Raw genomic sequence first — 24,269 nt, forward strand, 5'->3', positions numbered from 1 at the left:
TTGCCGACCACTTAATGGAGTTTGGGGAGGAAGGAAGAGTGTACAGAATTCAACTGAATATAAAGATGAACTTCCTTAAACGTTAGAAGGGACTGACTTTGTGAAGTAGTGAGCTCTCATTCCTGACAAAGGCCAAGCCCGTTCATCAGGAATGTCCTTGGGGGATTCAAGAGTTGGAAAGGAAGTTGAATTAAGTCGACTTTAACTTCTCCAGGTCTAACACACTGTGATTCAAGGGCTGGTCTTCAAAGCAACACAGAGTATATGGCCTGGTGGCTCCCCGCCCAGGAAGAAGGACATTCTGTTGCTCTGTGATATGTTAGGAGGGAGAATTTCCTGCACACGGTTCACTTACAGTCAGCCGTTACTCTGCTGTTCTGTTTTGGAATATCAGTGTCAAGCTTCCCATTTTGGAAAGGGAGCAGTAGGGAATGAGAAGGGGGGAGAGGTTCTTGTATTAATCTTTCACTCGGTTCCAGGCATTCCTAATCTATTATGTCAATTTGAGTTTATAACTAAATTTAAACGTTCAGGTTTCCCTTCCAGGGATGGGGAGGGGCAGTGAAACAGCTGCTAGGACTAGGGTGAGGCTAATAGTTGGAAGAAGCCAAACCACAGTCTATCTGCTTTTAAAGTTAACAACAACAAAAAAGTGAGCAGAGCGAGAGGGAGTTGCTCCACCCCCAACACCACTGTTGCACAGACGTTTGGATCACCTCCTCAGCCAGTGAGGAGGTGAACACGGGAACAGGTGCGCCCCCCTCTTACCCCACTTCTAAGCAGGGATTATTTTGCTGCGTTCAGGGTGCCCGGTTCTAATTAATCAAGGCTAGACAAAGGATATACCAGGAGGGGCTGGTGTCGGGGGAGAGAAGCCAGGAGCCATGTAGCATGTACATTAGAGATGACATCATTGAAAGAGATTTGGCCCTCCTCTTCCCGGAGCTGGAAGCTCGCATGTCTGTGCAGGAGCCAAAGCGGGGTTGCTTGGGCGGGGGCGTGGGGGCGGTGAATTGGTGAGAGGAGGCGTGCCGGTGCTAGGGAGAGGTGTGGAGATGCGAAAGGCAGACCTGGAGTCAGCCGGCGAGCAGAGAAATCGCGGGGGCTGAGGTCTTTGCGCCGCTCCGAGCTCCGCCCCTGCGCTCGGCAGCCGCGCTCGGCCCTGAGAGGGGCACGCCTGTTTGGGGGTGGGGAGTATTGCACTGGCGCTGGGGGGCGGGGGTAAGTGGTGGCGGTGGCGGTGGAGAGCCGCCTGCGCATGTCAAGGCTGACGGAGCACACACGGTCGGGGCGCCTGGAGAAGGGCGGCTGGTCACGCGCCACCCAGGGTCTGGGCCCCTGCACGATCTGCAGGCGAGCTCGGGGACGGGGCCCACCCACCCCACCTCTCGATCGCAGGCCGCACAGAAGCTTCCGCCTCCTTCCTGGCCCCCCTCCGGACCTCCCCGGGGAGGCTCGGCGGGTGTGGACTGGACTGAGGTGGAACGAGTTCTGTAGCTCAGACGGCAGCCCCGGTGGTTTCTGGTGTGAGGGCAGGCCCAGCTGGAGAAGGCGATCAGGGCGGACGAAGCCGGCGCTCCCAGGTCTGGGTGGATCCTGGTCGGAGCGTAACTCTCAGTAGGGAGGTGAGACGTGGATCAACAGGGACCCCTCCGGCAGCGGAGCCGCCTAGAGCCTGCCTGCCGCTCACTTCGGAGCTGAGCTTTCCCCGAGGCGCAAACAGGGGAAACAGCTGAGCGACTGGAATTGGAAGTTCCGGGTGGGCGGGGAAGGCTCTGTCCGTGGTGCTGATCCGGATCCCAGCAACGGGCTCCGGGGAGGGCGCGCCACGCTGCCGATCCACTCCCTCGAATTGGGGCAGTCCGCCAGGGTGGCTTGGAGCTGAAACCCCCGCCCGGCTCAAGAAGCCCGCAGAGCCTCCCCAGTAAACGGCACTTGGCCCTTATTTCAGTCAGAAAGTCGCTGCCTTGGAGCAGTTCGTCCCAGAGGGTTTCCTCGAAAGTACTGAGAGGGAGCAGTTGTTGACCCAGGGAATCTCTCTGTTTAGCCCCGGAAGCCACCCGCTGAAAAAGATGCCTGGCTTCAACAGATTGTTTCCCCTGGCTTCCCTCCTGCTCATTTTGTGGGGTAAGTACCAGCACTCTGCCATGCGAGATGCAGATGACAGTAATAATGCTGACAGTAATAACACTTATTGATGTCGTTGGTGAAAACGAGGAGCCCTGGCTGACTTCCCCCTGTGCATGTCTGCCAGACACGGGATCCAGAGGGGTTCCATGAGAGCTGGGATTCTGAGATTGGAAAAAGGCCTCCCCACTCCCGTGCTGCTTTATTCCTGAACTTCCCTTGGTGGTTTTTCCACCCTTCCTCCCGTTTCCTGTCAATTTCAAAGTATTTTTTCCCTTTCCCGTAGCTGAAAGAGCATGCAGTCACATTCATTATTTAAAAATCTCGGTTACCGTTACATTTCATTTCTCAATGAGGTCTTTGAATTAATTTTTATATATTAAAAAAATCTGGATGCGTGTATTTTGAGAATGAAACTAGTTGTTGATCCATCTGTTTAATTTCAATAAGTAAAACAGGCTTCAGCCATTTGCAGCGATATATTAGATAAATAGGCACCTGGGAGTTGCATCTTTCTTCTTTTTCATGAGCATGTGGAATTAAGGTGCTTTGGTGTTTGGGGGGCTGAGTTTTTTGCCTTTAACGATAAATAGGTTCTTGTTTGTCTGCTGTGAAGGAGTGAGGTGACCTTCTCCCTCCAAATAAGGGAATCCTATACTTGCAACAGTAAGGCTGAGCAGAGTGGTGTTAGAGATGGGCTTGGAGTGGGGTGTCTGCATGTGTGTAGTGGGAGTTAATGAGTCTACATGATAATGTCTGAGTGTGTGATTGAGAGAATGCTTTACTGTGTTGACGTATGTCTCAGGGTCTGAATGTGTATGCTAGTGTATGTCAGAGCATGTTAGCATGGGCATCTGCATGGATTGATGAGGATGTAGTAGTGTGTGTGTGTGTGTGTGTGTGTGTGTGTGTGTGTGTGTGTGTGTGTGTGGTTGTTGTGTAGTTATGGGCATTTCAGTCTTGGCAACTTAGATCCTCAGGTCAAATATAGGTGCTCTCCAGTTGATAATTGCTTTATATGATCTTAGCTACATACCTCCATGTTAAAAATCAATAACCAGTATAATTAGATGTGAGCAGGCCCACCTGCCTTACTGAAACTAGGTATAGGATTATGCTCTGTGGTTGGCAGGGAACTCATTCTGCTGGTGCAGTGGCAGATATGCTGATGGGAACAGCCTCTTTACCTTAGTATCACTTTATTAAGCCTCCAGGACTAACTCTGGCTGCCAGCATTATCTGGATTTTGCATGTGACCAGAAGCAGAGCCAAGCTTCCTGTTGAACAAAATGCCTGATGAGACAGGCTGGGAAGGACAAAGAGGGAGAGTAATGCCAGTCCCAAGGGCAGACTCACCGCCACCCATCCCCAGTAGGGTAGACCAGACCTGAAGATGAAGCAGACATAATAGGTCGCCAATGATCTCACCTGCCTTGAAGACTTAAGGCTGTGATTTCCTCAGGGGGAGGCTAAGACTAGGGGGTTTAGGAGAGGTTAGTTGGGCTGTATAAGAAAGAGCATGAGTAAAGCAATGAGAGATGAAGTTGTAGAGAAGGTTGGGGAGAGATTCTACAGAGCCTTTCTTCCCAAACCCTAATTTAAGCTTTTAGCATATTTGGCTGAATTCTAGTGGAGGGGGACCTTTTGACTAGGACTTACAAAGCCTGGATTGGAGTCTTAGCTCTGCCACTAGCTTGCTATGTAATAACCTTAGAGTATTTTGTTCCTCATATACGTACATTTGGAAATACATAAGTTTGGAAATTGGGGCAGATGATATCTAACGTCCCTTTTAGCTGCACAATTGAATGGTAGGGTAATGTAATGTTTGCATGTAATTCCAGCATTGGAAAGCACTTAACTTAGATGTGTTCACCCTTCCCAATATGAATGGAATTTTTTCCACTCTTTTATTTTCTGCGTGAATTGAACAAAATTCCCTTATTTCCTTCAATAAAGTATATAATAATAATAATAATAATAGAATCTACACTTGCCTTGTGCTTTACAGTTTATAAAGCAATTTTCAATCTATTTCTTCTTTTGGTCCCCATAGCAATCCTATGGTGGTAGTCAGGGAAAGCAGTATTATTTCCAATTTAGAGATGAGAAAATGAGTGCAGTGGAGGGGAAAGGACTTGCTAGAGAACTCTTACCTCTTGATTTCAGTCTTCCAGGGCTTGTTCTAGCTCCTCTTATGGACATGTGTGCTGCTATACAGGATTGCCAGGTGGGCGTCTGTCCTCTCATCCCTCTTTGGAGCCACCCTTCCACTCCTCTCCCATGCCATTGCCTTTCCTAGGGCCTTACTCATTTTTACCTCCTAGTGTCTTCTCTGTTTTTCCTCTCCAGGTCTACTCTCCCAGGTGTCGGTTGTGTTGGGGAATGTTTTCCTGTCTTCCCCCAGGAACCCATTTTACATCCCATTCTTTCAAGGCTCTGCTAAGTGACTGGCTAATCTGATAGACCAAGTCATTTCAGGGTGTTAATATCTACAAATAACATCATTTATTACCCCCCTTTGGAAAGTATTTACATTCTAATCAAAGCCTTTATTTTCTTAGCATTGTAGAGCAAAGTTAAGAGGAGCAGTATAGCAATAACCAAAGAAGAAGAAGATTTGGGGTTATTAGAGGAGTTGGTTACATACACATTACTATCCACGTGATAATAGATTGATGCTATTCCTTAGTTAAATATAATCATAATTAATATATTCTTCCTTCTCTGGTTTCCTCATTATTACTATAGACATTGAAGAGGAGACCATGGGTCAAATGATTTGGCCAAGATTATTCCAGGAGTTTATTATTTACAGTCAGCAATGTGGGTTGAATGTCGACCATATGTACAGTCTTTTCTTGGATATCCAGAGGATTTCTTGGAAAGAGAGGCAATAGTGTACTGGAGACTTACAGGGTGAAGAAATATACTTTACCTTTTGGTGGAAGGAGCAGCGAGTCATATTGCAAAGGAAGGCAAACAAGGATGAGAGGATTCTGTGGCCATTTTGCAATGTTCTATCCAGGACCTCATGAATTAAATTGACCTCATGAGCTGAGTTCTTTCTTAGGACTTCAAACTGGACTTTGGCAAGGAGAAGGCGATCAGTGGGGCTTGCTATCTGATGATACCTTGGATTACTCAGGGGCAACTCAGAACAAAGAGAGGCTGCCGTGCCCTACTCACCGTCCTGACTGCGTGTATTCTGCCTTCCCTCCTTTAACTCTAAATGAACTAACCGTGTTTATATTTAAGACCAACTCATCTACTTGTTCACTAGAGGCTATCACCTCTCACCTATTCAAGGATGTTAGTCCAGCAAACTACACACTTTCAAGCCGCAGCAGCTCTACTGTTCCCTTCATCCAAGCAAAGTCATTGAACCACCTCTCAGTCTGATCACTGTACCAGCCTCTTAACTGTTCTCTTTGCTTCCACCCTTATCCTTCCTCACCTCTTCAGTTTATTCCCAGCATAGCAGTCAGATCAGGTAATTTTGTATAAATCATGTCATTCTTCCACTCAGCAGCCTCCAATGCTCCCATGTCACTCAAAGCAAAAGCCAAAGATCTAACTGTGGGCTGGAAGAGCAGCCATGATCCGGCTCTGACTTATTTCTCCTGCCTCATCTCCTCCTACTCTCACTTTGTGCCCTGTACTTTATTGTGCTTTTTGCTTTTGCCAACACACTCCCACCCTAGGGCTCTCGAGTTGCTATCTCCTCTGCACACCTTCACACAGATATTCATACAGCTTGCTCCCTCCTTTCTTTCCTTCAACACCTGCTCGACGTCACCTTCTCAGTGAGTCTCTGATGATTCTATGCACACTCTAACTCCTCTATTCTGTTTTATTTTTTCTTATAATTGCACTTATTGCAGTTTAATGTTGCTTATTTTCTCTCTCCTTCCACTGGAATGTGGGCTCCATGAGAGCAGGGATGGTTTCTGTTTTGTCCCCTGTTGTGTTCTCAGTGCCTAGAGCAGTGCCTGGCACACAATAAGCACTCGATGTATGTTGAATGAGTGAACAAATAAGTGAAGGGAAATAACATTAACGAATGTACAAAGCACATTCGTAGAAATCATCCCATAGAATTTGCATGACACATCTATTAGATAAATATTGTTTTCAGCATTTTGTTGATGCATAGACTGAGTCTCAGAGAGGTTAGACAGTCTACCAAACTGGGAATTCTCTGGCGGTCCAGTAGTTAGGACTCTGTGCTTTCACCGTAGGGACCTGGGTTCTATCCCTGTTTGGGGAACTAAGATCCTGCAAGCTGTGCAGTGCGGCCAAAAAAAGTCTATCGAACCCAAGCCTTCAGCTGCCCAATACCGTCTTTCTTCTGCCTCTATGAGCGTAACTGTACATTCCTTGGTACATTTTCCTATTCTCCTCTGAAGTCATCATCATTGAACTAACTCATCTTTACCACGTCTCATTAAATATGAATGTGCCCCGAGGCTCCCTGCTACATGGGGTTCTCAATGCACACTCTACACCTCTATCCACTCCCAAACTTTTGCACAGACCATGCTTTTTTTTTTTTATAAACCAGGCCTATACTCAAGTTTTCAAACTCTTCATATTCTAAAAATGTTTCTGATCAGTTCTCTCTAGATACGGACCCTCCCCCGATTAAAGCGATGACCCATATGCAGAAGCAGGAGAGCCTCTTGCAGGCTGCCTGATAAAACCACCCCCCGCTTGCTGAGAGTTTAAAGCCAATAAAATTTATTTGACCTTGATATGTTAAATTTTATCATAGTGCCTCTAGTTTTTAAACCCTATGTCTAAAAATTAAATCTGTTGCTTTCTGAGTCAAATATTTCATTTTTTGACTCATAGTCGGTCAGTCTCATTTTAAGTTCTAAATAAAGCTTTTCTCTGCTTTTAGAAAGAACTGTCTGCCAGTAGAGGAACAGACTGACCATTCACTGTGGACTAGTTTTTAAATTACTATGTGTATTATTTCATTTTTTAGGGGTTCTGTTTTTATTATTAATGAGAAGGTAGCCTCAGAAGGGGTTGGAAGTTCTGATACAAGAATCATTGGTGATCCATCTCACTTTTGAATCTTCTGTATAACAGGCAAACTCTCTTACCAAATAGTCTTTCGAATTTGTTAACAGCTTCAGCACCAGAAAAAAAAAATTTTTTTTTAATTGAGTTAGCTTTACTTTCATGTGACTTTTGCAGTTGGAAAGAATCTATTTTCTCTTCCACAGGCCAACCTTCAAATATTTGAAGACAGGTGCGTCGGTGTTCAAGCTAAGCACTTCCGGTCCCCGCTTTGTTCTTACCAGACTTTGCCCCCAGACCCTTCTCCATCTTGCTTTCCTCTGCACATGCACTTGTTGAAAACTTCCTTTCGTACGATGTGACACCCTGAACTGATCATAGTGGTCCAGATTTGCTCTGAACCGCACAGGGAACTGCTCCTCCTTTGTCCTGCAGTGTACATCTGATAACACAGCCCACGTTTGCACTTGCTTTCTTGGCAGCCACGTCCCACTTTTGATTCATTCTGAATTTTCCGTCTGATGTACTTACCCTCTTTAATGGGCCATGAGCTTCTAGAGGGCAGGAACTATAAGTCCAGGCCTGCGGGTGGCCTCCAAGGTGCCCCCCAATCTGACTCCCCCTTTTTTTGTTTTTTACTTTTTTTAATTTTGTTTTTATTTTATTTTAATTTTTATTTTTTAAATTATTTTCTCCTTTTCCCCTTCCTCATTTTTAACTGCGTGTCTCTCTCTCCTCCTTGGGTGAAGCGTCATCGCTCCAGCCCCAGGGTCAGCTCACCGTTCTCTTCCTTGCTGCTCCGTCCTCCACCATGCATCAGAATTACCTACATTTGCCATAAAACACAGATATGATTACATCTCTCTAAGGCTTTAAAACATGTGACCCCTCCTATTGTGAAGGGCATACAGAGGTCTTCACAACATGGGTCCGATCTACCTTTCTGGCCTTAAGTCTCACCATCCTTCTCTTCGTCTCTTCCCAGCCCAGCCAGGAGTAACTGCCTCTCCTCTAGTATGTCACTCACCATGGTCTGGTTTTATGACAGGAGTATGTGTTCCCTGCTAGACTATAAATGTCTTTAGGGCGTGAAGCGTGTTTTATTCATCTTTGTATCTCAGCGTCAGGCCTGACATAGAGTAGATTTCTGTGGGTGTTGGTGGAATGAAGGGGTGCATGGGTGGTGGATGGATGGATGCATGGGTGCCCTGTTTCCCACCTTGACTCTAAGTCCTTGAGGGCAGAGCTGAGGTACGAGCTGTACCGCATCGCTGCTGCTTCCGGGGAGGCTTGCAGTCAATGCTGGCTCATCCCTGCCCGTTGTGAGAGGGTGTACCTGGGGAGACACGTACACGCGCATGCTGTTTTCCAGTTTGTCTCATGATATTCTGCCTTCTCTGTCTCTCCTCCCCCCCTCCTTGTTCTCCACTGCCTCTCCCCTAACGCCTCCTGTCCCTTCCCTGGCGTCCGGGCTCTCCCCAGCTGGTGTCTGCTTCCCCGTGTGTGTGGAAGTGCCCTCGGAGACGGAGGCGGTTCAGGGCAACCCCATGAAGCTGCGCTGCATCTCCTGCATGAAGAGGGAGGACGTTGAGGCCACCACGGTGGTGGAATGGTTCTACAGGCCCGAGGGCGGTAAAGATTTCCTTGTATGTCTGACTGCTGACTCTGCCCTTTGTTTCGCTGGCCTCTGCCATTGTGTGCCTGGCTCCCGACAGCCTGGGAAATGACGATCTGACGAACACTGGCTCTTTCTCTCCAAAGCACTGACAGCTCCTCTGCAGATAACTGACAGCCTTAGTTTAGCCCAGCCTCTGGGAAAGGGAGGGCTCCAGGCCAGCTCTGGGCACTCCTGGTTACAGGCAGGGTAAGAAGGAGAAAGGCATGAATAGTATTTAGAGCCTACTGTGTGCCAGTCACCCCACTAGGCACTGTGCAGGTGTTTTCATCGAATGTCTGCACCATCCTGCTGGATGGATTAAATTCACAGAAACATTGAAATAACTCCAAGGGTCATTAAATGAGATAGCATAGGTTACCTCATTTCAGTCTCACAATCTCAGTGAAACAAGAATGTCAGGCATGACCAAGACTGATGTGCAACTGGTACACACACATCAGTGGGTAACATATTTAAATAGTCCTATAGTTGTTACTTGTGCCAAATCTCCCAAGTGGCTTCATCACCATCCTTCCCGCTAGGAACCTCCAGACCTCCCACGATGTGGGAACTAAGGGATCAGCCATGGCCAATGTCAGTTCTGACTGGTTGGTGCCAGTGCCAAAATGGTTGTTATATACTTTGAACACCAACTTGGGGATGACCATTATTCACACTGTCACTGTCTTTGGAGCCAGGCTGCCTGGGATTGATTCTTTTTTTTTTGCGGTACGTGGGCCTCTCCCTGCTGTGGCCTCTCCCGTTGCGGAGCACAGGCTCCGGATGCGCAGGCCCAGCGGCCATGGCTCACGGGCCCAGCCGCTTCGCGGCATGCGGGATCCTCCCGGACCGGGGCACGAACCCACGTCCCCTGCATCAGCAGGCAGACTCTCAACCACTGCGCCACCAGGGAAGCCCATGGGGATTGATTCTTGACTCCACAACTTATTTTAACTCTGTGTCCTTGGACAAACTGCTTAACCTCTCTCTCTGTGCCTCAGTTTCCTCATCTGTAAAATGAGGATATAAGCCATAGCTACCTCACAGAGCTGTTACCAGGACCCATGTGCTATAATTTTTAATGCGTTGAGAATAGTTCTGGAATACAAGAAGTACTGTAGAAGTGTTTGATAGAGAACACACACACATTGATAGAGAACACACATACACACAAATGGGGCAACTAAGGATCAAAGAAATTAAGTTAGTAAGACAGCTTAGATTTGAACCAGGTCGTCTGACAGCAGATACAAAGCCCTTTTTACTGCACTGCCTCATCTTCCTGGGGGCAAGTTTTTCCCCACAAAGACCTAATGGAGACACAACATTAGGATGAAATTGAGTTTTGTTTGCCCTTCTGTCTAGCTCTCCTAAAGCTGGACTCATTTCTCACTCTAGGCTGGATGTGCCATTCTGATGTGGCTTTGCTGTACTCAGGTGCCAGGCCTGGGACAGTGGGCTTCCTAGTGCCTGGCTCAGGGCTGACCGCAACCGAGGCTAGTGCGTAGGTGACAGGAGCCTGGACGTCTTGACCAGATGCAGAGGTCCCCACGAGCCTCAGGTCTGTTCATATGCCAGCCACCTGCTCTGCTTCCAGGCCTGCCCAAAGTGAGGAGAAGGTGACTCAGATGGAGGAAAAGAAACTTAAAAAAGTGTGCTGGAAATACAGAACAACACTAATAGAAATTTTTGTGACAATGAACGTGTTCCATATCCGTGCTGTCCAATTCAGTAGCCACCAGCCACAGGTGGCACTGAACACTTGAACTGTGGCTAGCGCAACGGAGAAACTGAATGTTACATTTTGTTTCATTCCTGGTAAGTTAAATTTTAATGTAAGTAGCCACACGTGGCAAGCAGAAACTAGATGGACTGCACAGCTGTAGAAGGAAACAACAAAAAAGGTATGTTAGAAGGTGGAAGTGTTTGAGAAGAGAAATGTAGAGACCACATTTCAGATCTAATTTCGCCCAGAGTGGAAGAGCTGATGTGTGCACATTGGCTGGCAGCTCTCTGCTCATGTGGGCCACTTAAGCAGCCTGGGTCCCCTTCCTGCGGCCTGGCCCCGACTGCTCACATCCCCTCCAAGGGGACCAGCTCCGAGAGACACTTTTGGAGGCCAGAGCTCTCAGACGTCTTCATGACGAATGAAGCTGCCTCTCTGCCTTAGTCTCTCCCCGGCTGCCCCCATGACACACCTTTCTCTCTTGTTCTCTCTGCCTCCTTCCAATCCTTCCTTTCTCTCAATTTCCCTCTCCTGATCTCCTGTACACTTCACTCACCTACCTCTGTCCTCTTCCTTTCCAGCCCTTTTCCCTGCTCACCTCTTCCTGCCTTGTCCATGTGCCCTGACACCTGGGTGCCTTTGCCCGTCTTTCCCTGTCTTTGCTCTCTTCCCTGCCCTCCTCTGAGATGCCCATCCCACTCCCACATTTGGGAGCTCCTGGTAACACTGTCCCCGTCCCCACATCCGAGCACCATTCTGGTCCTTTTCTCCGCCCTGTCCCCACCTCTACCTTGTCTTCTCTCCTACACCCTCTGCTTCTCTACCTGCAGATCTACGAGTACCGGAACGGCCACCAGGAGGTGGAGAGCCCCTTCCAGGGACGCCTGCAGTGGAACGGGAGCAAAGACTTGCAGGACGTGTCCATCACTGTGCTCAATGTCACCCTGAACGACTCCGGCCTCTATACCTGCAACGTGTCCCGGGAGTTTGAGTTTGAGGCACATCGCCCCTTCGTGAAGACCACCCGGCTGATCCCCCTCCGTGTCACCGAGGAGGGTAAGGCTAGGGCACAGGCTCCCTTGGGTGCCCTGCTCTCGGGGGAGGGAGGACAGTGGGTTTCCACATAAATGAGCCCCTTGCAGAATGCAAAACCCCATGTATCTGGAGTGGTGATATCTAAAAATGTCACCACTGGCTTGTCCTCCTGGGGCGGCCAGCTTTCTGCAAGCCGCCCGAAAGCTTGCCTCTCTGTGTCTTTCCTCAAAGCAGAAAGGCTTGGAGATGATAGTGCAGTAATCTTGACCCGGTCCCTGGACTCTCACCTTTAGAGAAAGAGGACAGCCTCCCTGAAGCCTAAAACTGCCAAGACAGTTACACCTACTCTGGCCTGCACTGAATCTCAGACTCAATGGGCTCAGAGAAATCTCCTGAGGTTCTCTAGAGGTCATCTACCCTCTTGTCTGTGACTCATACAAACCTCTGAACTAGCGGTGCTCAAACTTCAGCCAGCCTCAGATTCCCCTGCAGGAATTCTTTTTTTTTTTTGCGTTACGTCGGCCTCTCACCGTTGTGGCCTCTCCCGTTGCGGAGCACAGGCTCCGGACGCGCAGGCTCAGCGGCCATGGCTCACGGGCCCAGCCACTCCGCGGCATGGGGGATCTTCCCGGACCGGGGCACGAACCCGTGTCCCCTGCATCGGCAGGTGGACTCTCAACCACCGCGCCACCAGGGAAGCCCCCTGCAGGACTTCTTAAACCCCGGCTTTCTGATTCCATAGATGGAGCATGACAAAAAACGTTTCCAGGAAATGCTGTTGCTGCTGGGGACCGCATTTTGAGAACAACTGCTGTAAACCAAAGTCTTGACAGCCTCTGTCTTCTGCCTCCCTCCACAGTAGTCATACAAGCAACCCCCTCCCCATCCGTGGCGTCTCTCGTTATATAACCTCACTTTCAGCTATGAGAAGGGGAAACGCGGTTTGCTCTCCAATCTTTAAATGTTCCCGATTTCCCACAGCTGGTTCCTTGTTAGGCTGGGAAGTTCTTTCAAAAAGTTTCTGTTGCGATCGAATCCAGAATCTTGAGGGTGAACTTAGAACTGGCCTTGTTCTGCTTTCCATGGACTCACTGTTCAGAGCACTGTTCCATGGCTTCTCACCGCTTGCAAATGTTCCTTCACGTGGCAGAGGAGTGCTATGTGCATTTCCCTCTGTGTTTTCTCACCCAGGCTAAATGATGACTCCATTTTACTTAGCCCTTCCTAGACGATCTATTTCCAGCACGTTCTCAGCATTATGGCTGCCCCAAGATGCAGGTCAGTGAACAGGCAAAAGGTGTGGGGCAGGAAAGAAAGGAGAGGTCAAATTAAAGCCAGGCTCTCCCTAGAAAAGGATGCCAGGATTCCCGACTTTCAGGCCACAGGTGTATTTATTTTTTATCGTGTTACGGTGATTAAATTCATGAAGCAAACGAGGGTGCACAGCAGAGCGAGCGATGTCATGATTTAGACAAGACTGAAACGGAAGGTAGGTCAATCCAGATGGTGCACAGGGACTCTCAGGCCACTTGGCTCAGACCTGATGAGCCTCTTCCCCTCCTTGAGCCCGTCTCCTCTTGTGTGAAGCGAGGGGGTTGGACTGGGAGCTCTCTAAGGTATTTTTCTGTTCAGAAGTTCCATTATCCTCTTCTGTTTACACACCTGTGCCCCCGGGGGAAGGGAGCCTGGCGCCCTCTGCTGTTCACCCTCGGGACTGTCGGCTGGTGACAGCCAGGCCCTAGGAAGCTGCCTCTGTCTCCACCTTGTGCTCTCAAAGGCTTTTGCCTCCAGAGACCTTTGCGCAGCCAGTGGAAAGGGTGGCAAAGCGGAGCCAGTCTGCCTGCCTGCCGGGCACCAGAGCCAGACTTGGGTAAGAATAGAGGGAAAACAAGTTTGTCATCAGAGCCACAGAGCCCCTCGGGACATTAGGGCTGGAAGGAAGCTTGGCTGTCTTTCAGTCCAAGGGTCTGAACAAAGAGCTGGCATCGGAATCGCTGTGGGGGCTTTCCTTCAGCGCAGAAGGCTCCATACCACTGCTACCGTGTGAGTGCAGCAGGTTGGGGTGCGGTCTGGCGAAAGTCAGTTGAAATGACTCCCCAGGTGGTGGGAGGGTGCAGCTCTGACGCCCTCGTGTTGTGGCTGGGAGACAGAGCTCTGGAAGAGGAGGGCTCGCTCAGACATGAAGCATGTTAGCACCAGAAGCAGGACTGCGGTCCAGATCTTTGCCTCTATTACCTGTGTTTCCACTGCATCTTTTCCCTCCACCACCGCCCACTCCCTGCCACTTTTTCTTTTTCTCTCTTCCCCTGACCCTGTGACCCCTTTGGCAGCCCTCTGCATCCCCACCCCCAGATATTCACTGCTCTCATACTGCTGCACGCTCCACCATGACACATTCCCCACGTCTGCTCCATCCCTGTGGTCCCAGAGAATCTCCCTGCTTCTCTTTGCTCAAGCTGGACTGATCCTGGCGTAGGCTCTCACCCCCTGGCCCTAAGACAGAAATCTGAGTTCTCTGCACCTAGAGGTAAATAAAGCTACTGAGGACAGCTTCCTGTGGTACTACTTCTGGCTACTGCATTTAAAAAGAAATAGGGGGGCTTCCCTGGTGGCGCAGTGGTTGAGAGTCTGCCTACCGATGCAGGGGACACGCGTTCGTGCCCCAGTCCGGGAAGACCCCACATGCCGCGGAGCGGCTGGGCCCGTGAGCCATGGCCGCTGAGCCTGCGCGTCCGGAGCCTGTGCTCCGCAACGGGAGAGGCCACAACAGTGAGAAGCCTGCGTACCACAAAAAAAAAAAGAGAAAGAAATAGGGTGCTTGAAGTTGAGCAGATCGCAAACCAGACCGTTGTCAGCCCGTGAAAAGACATTTGATGTGTCTGGCATTCTCCTGTACCTCAAGCTGCATCTGTGACCTCCAGCTCCAGTTAGGAAACCTGGGTGATCCTGGAGCCCTTGGACTGCTTCTCTGAGGTGAAGGTCATGGCTGTGCCTATATTGTGCTTTTAATGAGCAAGGCCTTGGGGATGACTTATGCCCTATGAATAACCATGAATCTAATTTGCTGCTGAGAGCTAGCAAAGGGAGATGTGGCTGCAGCCTTCCTTGCCACTAGGAAGGAATATATGTCGGGACATTTGCCATGTATTATGTTTCAGTTATTTATTTTTTTTAAATGAAAAAAAAATTTTTTTTTTTTGGCTGCACCACACGACTTGTGGGATCTTAGTTCCCCAACCTGGGATTGAACCTGGGCCCCGTCTGTGGAAGTGCCGAGTCCTAACCACTGGGCCGCCAGGGAATTCCCTATCGTGTTTTATTTGTCATTTTTGTTGGTTAGGAAACAAGGAAGATCAATATTTATTTATATTCATTCATTCCACAAATGCTTATTGAATACTTCAAGTATTCTAGGATTAGGCAACAGGCTGATAATTCAGAAATAAATATGTTCTTAGTAAGCATACAGTCAGTAGAGAAGAGAGAGAAACACATCACAGTACAATCTGGGAAGTGTTAATAACTGCACGAGAAGCTGAGGAAGGCTTCACAGAGGAGGTGACTTCCGTGGAGTCTAGAAAAATGGTTGGGAGGTTGAAAAGCAGGAGGCGATGCTGGGACAGAGGTAGCACTGGGGTGTGAGATACAATCTAGGAAGAGGGAAGAGAAAGAAGAAACGTCCACAGATCCCAAAAGACCACAGTGTGTGTGAGTAGAGAGGTTTTGCTGGCCAACCGAGTGGAGATGAGGTGAGGAAGCCTGCACAGCGAGTGGCCTCCTGTGCCCTGTTAGAAGGGTCAGGTCTCTGTGCTGAGGGTGGTGTGGAATACTGGAAGGTTCTCAGTAGGTATATGGCAGGATCAGATCTGTGTTCCGGAAGTAGAACTCTGAGGACAGCCTGGTTAATCTGTGGAATTCTCCAACCCTCATTTCTGTTTGGGTTTGGAATGACCTGGAGGGAAGATGAGCTGGGAACGTCCTTGCTTCTCATCCAGACATGCTCAGGTCACTGGGTGGGCTGACGGCACTGTCCACGTGGCCCTGTCCATGTTTTCCGACGCCCTCTTCCTGGGGGTACCACACTCCACCACCCTAAGCTCAGAGGACAGAGTCGGCTCAACTAAGACATGTGCCTCACATCTGTGCAGACTTTTACATCTCACAAGGTATCCTTAAATACATTAGGTAATGTGTGGTACGAATTATTATCCTCACTTTACAAATTAAGAAACTGAGTCTCAAATCAGGGAAACGACTGTTCACACACCGGGAAGTAGGAAAACTGGGACCCGGCTGCATGTATCTCAGCTCCAGGATTCCTTCCAGCTCTATAACTTCTTCCTCCACCCATCATTCTCCCTCATGCCTCCCTCCAGAGCATCTGAAGAAAGTCAGTGAGAAAGCTGACAGGCAGGAGAATTAGGGGATGTTAAATCTCACTGGTACCCTCTTGTGTTCCTTTAGACCCAGTGCTTATTTAAGACATACCTAAAAATAGGCCTCGTGTATCTCAGACCTCAAGGACAGCTCTGGGTTTGTTGGACATGCATATTGTGAGCCTCACTCTCCCCCTTGCAGCTGGAGAGGACTTCACCTCTGTGGTCTCAGAAATCATGATGTACATCCTCCTGGTCTTCCTCACTCTGTGGCTGCTCATCGAGATGATATATTGCTACAGGAAGGTCTCAAAGGCTGAAGAGGCAGCCCAAGAAAATGCGTAAGTCCAAAGATGCCAAAATAATGATAGCTCGCACCTTCCGAGCGCCTGCTCTCATGGGTGAGGTGGTGAGCGATTTACACAGTCCTCCACTTTCCTCACAACAACATTTGAGGTAGGCAGCGTGAATATACCCATTTTACAGATGCGAAAGCTGAGCCTGGGAAAGTTTGCCCAAGACCATTATAAGAGGCAAAGCAAAGTTTGGCTTCGTGCCTGCTAACTCGTGCCCTGCACTCTTAACCACTATGTAAAGCCCATCAGCTGCCACCACAATCCCATGACATTAGCATTATTATGACCATTTCATAGATGCTGAAGCAGTTCAAAGAGCTTAAGTGGCTTGCTGGGGCCACACAGATAATGAGAGGAGAGGCTGGGATTTGAACCGAAGCCTGTCTGGTGTCCTTGCTGTTCCCGACACATTCAGCTGTTTGCTGTAAACCACAGAGCTCATCAGGCCACCTGGGCTCTGCCGTCTATTAGCTAAGGAGCTCCAAACATGTTCTTCCCCCTGGAGCTTGGCCGTGATTGAAAACCCAGAGACGGGCTCTTCTGCTCCAACGTCCGGACTGTACCTTGGCCATTTTCGCCAAGGCCCTAGTCACTCGAGCACAGGTAACAGATGATGGGGTCTGAGAGTCTAAGGGGCCATGTTGGCTTGTTATTTGGGGAGAGGAAAGATAGAAAATAACCCTCACAGATTTACACAGTGGAGGTGATAAGCTAAAAACCCTAGGCTATTATCACCTAGAAATGCTTGAGAAAGTATCATTTTTCATGATATCTATGATCTCAGAAAAGTAAAAAATGATAACTGACCAGATAGAAGGAAAGAAAGGATACGCTGGGGAGGTTGTCATTCCTGGTGACCTGGGTGATCAGATTTCAGTGCTTGAGCACAGGAAGTGCCCACACTTGCACAAGAAGTGCCCACAGCTGGCCTTGCACAAGAAAGAGTTGGAACTGAGGTCACCAGCAGAACCAGGATCCTCAGAGGGCTACAGCTCGTGCAAAAGATAGATCAGTAAAGAATCAGCAGTCCACCAGCCCAGAGAAAAGCCAAGGAAACATATCTATCTACCTGGCCTGACTCCAAGTAGAAACATAAAAGATTCTTGAGAACCGGTAACCACAAGCCTGCTCTCACAATGTTTGGGATTTAAATTTATGCTACCCACATGATCCAGGAACCTCTAAGCTGAGAAAGTCAATAAAAAAAAAATTAGTCCCCAGACAGCGATAACCATGTAGACGCAAATGAAAAACTGTTTTCTGAAGGGACCCACTTTTAGCTGAGGCTTAACAGTGCTCCCCAGATAAAGCATTGCTGAATCTGATTCCACAGTCTCATCCAAAACTAAAAGACACAGCAGGAAATAATCCAGCATGAGAAAGAGAAGTAACAGATGGCAGGATTAAACCCCGGGAGCTTCAGACACAAGAAGGACCTGGTAGAATATAGAAAAGAAATTTGCTTAAAAGAGTTAAAACAAGAGTAGGAACCAAAACACAAGAATACAATAAGTTATTAAGAAAAAAGAACAGGCAGATTTGAACAGGAATAAAGAAAAACCTGGAAATGAAAAATACAGTCAATAAAATTCAAAACTCAGTGGATTGGTTCACCAGAGATTGGATACTGGTAACCAGAAGATAAACATAAGGAAGTTTCACAGAATGAAGCACAGAGATATAAAAAGGTGGAATATCACAAAGAAATAGGAAGACAAAAATTGAGAAGATCGATTAGAATAGAAGAGAGAAAATGGAGGAGAGACAATATTCAGAGATACAGCGGCTAAGGAAAGGTATGACTCTTCAGATTCAGGCAGCACAATGTGTCCTGAGCAAGATAAATACATATAAGTCTAAACCTAAACACCAACCACCTTGAAACTGATCGATGGCAGCAACTAGTATAACCTACAGCAAATATCATCAATGTGGCAACTTTAGAAGAACTGCCTGTAATATTAGAAACATGTCAAGGATACCTGCTTCTATTCTATACTGGAGATCCTAGGTGGTGCACTAAGTAAATACAAAAAAAGAAAAAAGAAAAAGAAAAAAAGAGTAAGAATTGTAAAGAAAGAAACTAAATTATCATTCACAGCCAATATGATTCCCTATATAGAAAATCCAAGGGAATCTATAGACAAACTATTAGAACTAGTAAGAACATTTCATAAGATTGTTGATACAAATCAAAATATTTATAAATATAAAAGCACCTATATTCCAGCCACAAAAATTTAGAGAAACATCTCAATATATAAAACATTTTTAAAAATTCAATTACAATAGCAACAAATACTCTCCAGTACCTGGGAATAAATCTGATAAAAACGTGTAAGATATTTAAGGAGAAAATTACAAAATTTTACTGAAAGATTTGAGTTAAATAAATGAAGACTAAAACCTCACTGTTACAAACATAGCAATTCTCTTCCAAATTAATCTGCAAATTCAGTAAAATTCCCATCAAAATACCCAATGGATTGTTCAAGGAACTTGATAAGCGGATCTTAAAAGTCATACAGAAGCCCAGAGGCTAAAACTAGTCTAAGCCAGAGGACGGTCAGATAGTAAATATTTTGGGCTTTTCAGGCTACAGAGGGTCTCTGTCCCCTATTGTTCTTTCATTTTGTTTGTGTGCAACCCTTTAAACAATTAACAGCCTTTATTAGCTCATGGGCCATAGTTTGCCTATTTCAAAGAACAATAAGTTTGGGGGAGGTGGCTGGTAGGAGTTTTCCTGTCAGATATAAAGATTTCTTATACAGCTATTAGAGTAAAGATTTTATGATACTGGACTTCCCTGGTGGTGCAGTGGTTAAGAATCCGCCTGCCAACGCAGGGGACATGGGTTCGAGCCCTGGTCCTGGAAGATCCCACCTGCCACGGAGCAACTGAGCCCGTGTGCCACAACTACTGAGCCTGCGCTCTAGAGCCCACGAACCACAACTACTGAGACCACATGCCACAACTACTGAAGCCCGTGCACCTAGAGCCCATGCTCCACCAACAAGAGAGGCCACCACAATGAGAAGCCCGTGCACTGCAACGAAGAGTAGCCCCCACTCGCTGCAACTAGAGAAAGCCCGCGCGCAGCAACGAAGACCCGACACAGCCAAAAATAAAATAAATAAATTATAAGAGAAAAAAGAAAGATATTTTCAAGACATGGAATCATCAAAGAAAAAGACAAATGTCTCAGAAGAAAAACTGGTAAAGCAAATGAAGTCATATTGCAGAAGTACAAACCCAAATTGCTTATAAACTTATGAAAAGATGCTCAACTTCGCCAGTAATCAGGGAAAGGAAAATTAAAAGATCTATAAAATGTAATTTCCCATCCATCAGTTTGGCTGATTTAATCTAACAGTACTAAGTCCTGAGAACAATGTGGATAAATGAGAAGACTCATACGTTGCTGGTGGAAGGAAAAAACAAAAGTATTTATTATTCTAGTCTGCTGAAAGGGCCATTCTCATTTTCTCTTGCGTAACATGGTGAGAAGGAAGTGCAGAGGTGTTCTAGAGACATCCTTGTTCCTGGCGCCCTTGCTCCTTCCCTTTTCCTGTGTTGGCACCTCTGGGTGCAAATGCACTGATTTTCTTCCCCCCTCTCTCCTCCAACAGGTCTGACTACCTGGCGATCCCGTCGGAGAACAAAGAGAACTCTGCGGTACCAGTGGAGGAATAGGAGGGGGAAACCGGAGGTGATGTACAGGGAAGGGAGGGGCAGGTAGATAAGGAGGCAGGTTGTACAAGTGACCTTGACACCCACAAACCAAAATGACTTTAGATTTGGTCCCTTAGATTTCTACCCTACCCAGAGTCCCCACCCTCAGGGTACTTCTTTAAGTTGATGCCCAAGTAGTCATGGAGCTCTGTGCGAGGTTCAAGTCCTTCAGAAGGTGAGCTGCTTTGGCCTGAGTGTTGGGGCAACTTGAACTCCTTACCCACAGTGACAAAAAAATAATTCCCCATTCTCCCTCCTACGTAAGGATCGTGGATGAGGTCAGAGAGCCTTCGGCTGGGCTGGACTGGGCTGGCAATTCTCAGTGAGCTGTTTTATCACTGGTAGGTGGCCTGAACACTGAAGCGCTGGCTACCCCATGTTCAGTGGTGTCGACAGCGTCAGGAGGGCGCCCCAGGGGCCACATCACTTCCCTCCACGCGTCCAGCCTTCAGTTCATTCATCAGACATCCGCTCACCTCTGAACTGCCACCTCTGACTTGCTAACTCCATCAGACCTCCACACACAAGACTTTGCCAGAACCAAGGAGCCAACATTTCTACACGACTCAATCTCAGCCTGCCCTTGCTTTCAAGCAAGCAGCTCCCATGCCAACTGGACCCCTCCCCCGTGCTCCACCTGGCTTTCAACACGTGCTGGAGCCCGCTGATTCTCCATTGCCGCAAGTGAATGGAGGGCTTAACGGAAGGAAGCTGGAGTGATTAGTCTGGGTTAAAGCAAGAGTGTCATGAAGTGGGATTCCTCGAAGTCAGTTTTTCTAAGTTCCTGGTCCACTTGGCTGGAGCATCAGAGCAAAGCATGCGTTTCTAGGCCCTCCAGTGATAGAAAGTTCATTAAGCATGGACTAAAATGTTCTCTGGACTATGGTGCTCCAGGGCTAGATCCCAAGAGGTCTCAAAGGCCTGGGTTAGGGTCAGTACTTCAAGAAGCCGAGGGCAGGGGACTTGGGAAGTCATACAACATGTTCACGATCCTCCTGGGGCAACGTGTGTGCCTTGCCAGGTGAACGCACCACCGGAGATGGCAAGGTGGCATTGTTTTCCTGTGGGCACTGGGACTGCAATTCCTAAGTTCTTCCTCTCAAAATTTCTGTGGGTCAGTATTATTACTCATACAGGAGGCAACGGAGACTCAAGACAGGACTCCACTGATAAGAGACTTCAAAGGATAAATTGGAGCAGATAGAGCCTAAGGCGCAGTCCAGTTTACACTTCCTGAGATGGGATAATTTTGTTCTTGAAAAGACTTTGAAATTGAGTTTGGCCATGGCACAGAACGCGGCGGATGGCCTGGATGAGGTTAGCTCTGATTCAGGCAATTAGAAATTGGCCAAAAAGGCAGAGAGAAGGATGTGAGGTAGATTTGAAGAATTTCTTTAGTGAAAAGATTTGTGAATCTGAGACATCTTCCAGAAGGGCAACGCATCCGGGAATGGCATTTAACTAAGACACATGTTTTTAGCCTGAGATAGATGATGGCAAATGAGTGATGTGATAGAGGAGGGACAGGCTAGGTGGCTTCCCAATATTTCACCTGTGAATTCATAACGTCCAAGGTTTTTTTTGTTTTCCCCTAGATGTTAGGAGAGCAGATGACCACTGGAAGCATTTTAGTTGATATCTCATGTTTCACTTTGAGTAACTGGTGTTAAGTGTGATGTCCTTCTGCACCTTGTGATGAGAGGGGGAAGGATGTTTATGGGATGTGAGAAGATGAAAGTGACTGGGATTCGATGAACAAAATGTCCCTCAGATCCAGGGGCATCTATGGGGAAAGATCCCACTCTCTTGGCTTTGGGCCTCACCTGACAAACTCAGTTCATCTCTGCCATCCCTGGGAAAGCACTTGAATTAGTCCTTGTTTACATATTTGAGAGTCTGATTTTATCGAAGAAAATACTTTCAATAAATTCAAGGCCTTCCTCTTCGGTAATTTCCCACACAATCTCTCTGAAATAGGGGACAGAATATAGATTTTCCTTACTTTCCTGTGACGAAAACAGGCCTGGATTACTGTGAGGTTTTCCCAGTCACGTGGATGGTGGATGAGAAGCCTGCCGCAGAAACTACTTTCTACCACTCCACCTCCCTCTTGCTTCAGTAGACCACGCATCTAACTTGTGATCTAGAATGCACGTTTTTTTTTTTTCCTTTTTAAAAGCCCAACTCAGATATTTCCTGGGTGATTTTTAATGAAGCTGAATGGTACCTCTCTTTTTTTCTTATCCTTTACAAGTAATCTTCTCTAGTCTTTTCCTCCTCCTAACTTCTCAACTCTTCTCATCTTTAATGCTTTCTTTATTAAGCTATATGATTTACCAAGCATTTTAATTATCTTATTTCTTCTCCACAACTAGCTCTGTGAGGTGGATATGGCTAATACGTTAACAAATGAAGAAACACGCTGTCTGAGGCTAAGAAGCTTTACCAAATCATAAGTTCACATCGTGGGTAAACAGAGAGCTAGAATTCAGGTCTTCTGAGCCCTAGCCCAGCTCTCTTTCCACTGAGACCATAGCTGCTTCCTTTCCTCTCATTTTTCTTTTTTTTACTTACATCTAATCTTTGCCTCTCTTGCTTGTCCTGAGATGTTAAACATCTTCGCTCACCCCTAACCCCACTCCACTGCTCCTCTACCACTTTGCTTCTCGGTCCATGCTAAAACTGTGCTTTCAGTCTTAATCTCATGTTCGTTTCCCCTTTCTCGTTGGTTTGTACCTCATTATTTCTCCTGAATTGCAATTAAACTCCTTCCTGGGAGACTTGATCATGACTATAAATCCACAAGGTACTGTGATCACCAGCCTACTTCAAATCCTCACTCCCTCCCTGTTCCCCCGCATATTCCTACAAAGGACCCAGATAAATGTGCACTGCTCTGGAAGCTCTATCTGGTATGCTGTTCTATTAAAGGGCTTAGAAATGTTCTCAAGGGCTATCATCACTCTAGGAACCCCACCTGTTGTCTTGGTGCTGGATATTTCCCCTGACTGATGCTTAATAATACAATTCACTCAAGGCCAGCTCGGCTGGGTCTGGTTTTCCCTCCCCTTGGGCTTAACAGCCATGACCTTCATTGCTCAACTCTGCGGGCCCTGTGAGCACCTCGCCCAACTGACCTTTGCCATCAGCTCAGTCTTGCATCGCAGCCCCAACTCTTGTGTGGAAATACCTTGACGGTCAGCACCTGTCCCAACACCAGCCTTTATTTTCAGTCCATCTAAAAGCACTGTCCTTTAGAGTCACCACCCCCAAACACCCACACGCCCGGATTTCTGACTCTCTTGAGTTTCCGGTTTCTCCTTAGATGCCAAACTAGAAGTGTTAGTAGGAAAGGAATTTTTCAGAGCAGGAATATGCTGAAAATATGTATAGAGCTATGAATGGTTAAGAGATAGTAGCTCCTTTTTTCCCCCCAAAACTACGGGATCAAAAAGGAAAACATACCCATCTCAGAATCTGTGAACCCACCTGACATAAATCAGAGAGAAAAGGCTGTGTAACTGCATCTTGGCAGGAAGAAGCAGCAAGGAGCTAGACCCATTTCAGAATATATCTTGGCTCTCCTTCCCAAGCGGAAATGGAAAAATAAAACAAAAAACACCTTCCTCTCCCATCCTTTTGTAAATGAAAAGCCCCCAACCCAGTGAGCCCTCCTAGTCACGGCAAACGTATCTGTGTAGTACTTGGTGTGCCACTACTCCGATCGTCCATTCATCCTGCATTTCAGCACCCTCTCTGCATCAGGCACCAGTCTAGACCCTGTGCCCTGCGCCCTTAGGTTTTAAAAATATCATCATCCAAGCCTTTCCTAGTCTCTAAAACTCTACTGTGGCAGACGACCCATGTTTGGCGCCCCTCCCCTTACTTGAGGCTGTAGTAGGACCCAGTAGATGCACATTTGAAGCGAGTCTGAGCTGTAGCTCAGACTCAACCCCTATCATAGGCCAGCTAAGCCTCAAAGCTGGTATTACTCTTTTTTGGGCAGAGTGACAGGGAGGGAGGCACTGAAGGACGAGCGCTTGTAGGTTTGTGAGGCACCAAACACGATCGGCGAATTCGTACAGCCATGGAACTCGTCACCATGTTGTCACCTTCGTGTGGCTCTTTCTTGATTTTCCACAGCCAATCTTTTTCTGAACTTGAGAAATGTTGTTCCTGACCACTCAAGCTCTCAACAACCTAATGCCTGTATGTGGTGTTTTTCAGTAAAC

The 24,269-nt window shown here is 47.4% G+C and overlaps 1 protein-coding gene across 1 annotated transcript; it reads left to right on the forward strand.

The window, feature by feature from the left end:
- Positions 1 to 1,281: 1,281 nt before the first annotated feature.
- Positions 1,282 to 24,269, forward strand: SCN3B (sodium voltage-gated channel beta subunit 3). Its single transcript, XM_032638708.1, has 7 exons — positions 1,282 to 1,625; positions 2,048 to 2,127; positions 8,638 to 8,801; positions 11,369 to 11,594; positions 16,152 to 16,290; positions 19,935 to 20,014; positions 20,383 to 24,269. Exons 2-6 carry the CDS (start codon positions 2,073 to 2,075, stop codon positions 19,996 to 19,998), a joined length of 648 nt encoding a protein of 215 aa, XP_032494599.1. The 5' UTR covers positions 1,282 to 1,625; positions 2,048 to 2,072; the 3' UTR covers positions 19,999 to 20,014; positions 20,383 to 24,269.

The sequence above is a fragment of the Phocoena sinus genome, chromosome 8 (genome assembly GCF_008692025.1).
Source record: "Phocoena sinus isolate mPhoSin1 chromosome 8, mPhoSin1.pri, whole genome shotgun sequence".
Lineage (NCBI taxonomy): Eukaryota > Metazoa > Chordata > Mammalia > Artiodactyla > Phocoenidae > Phocoena > Phocoena sinus.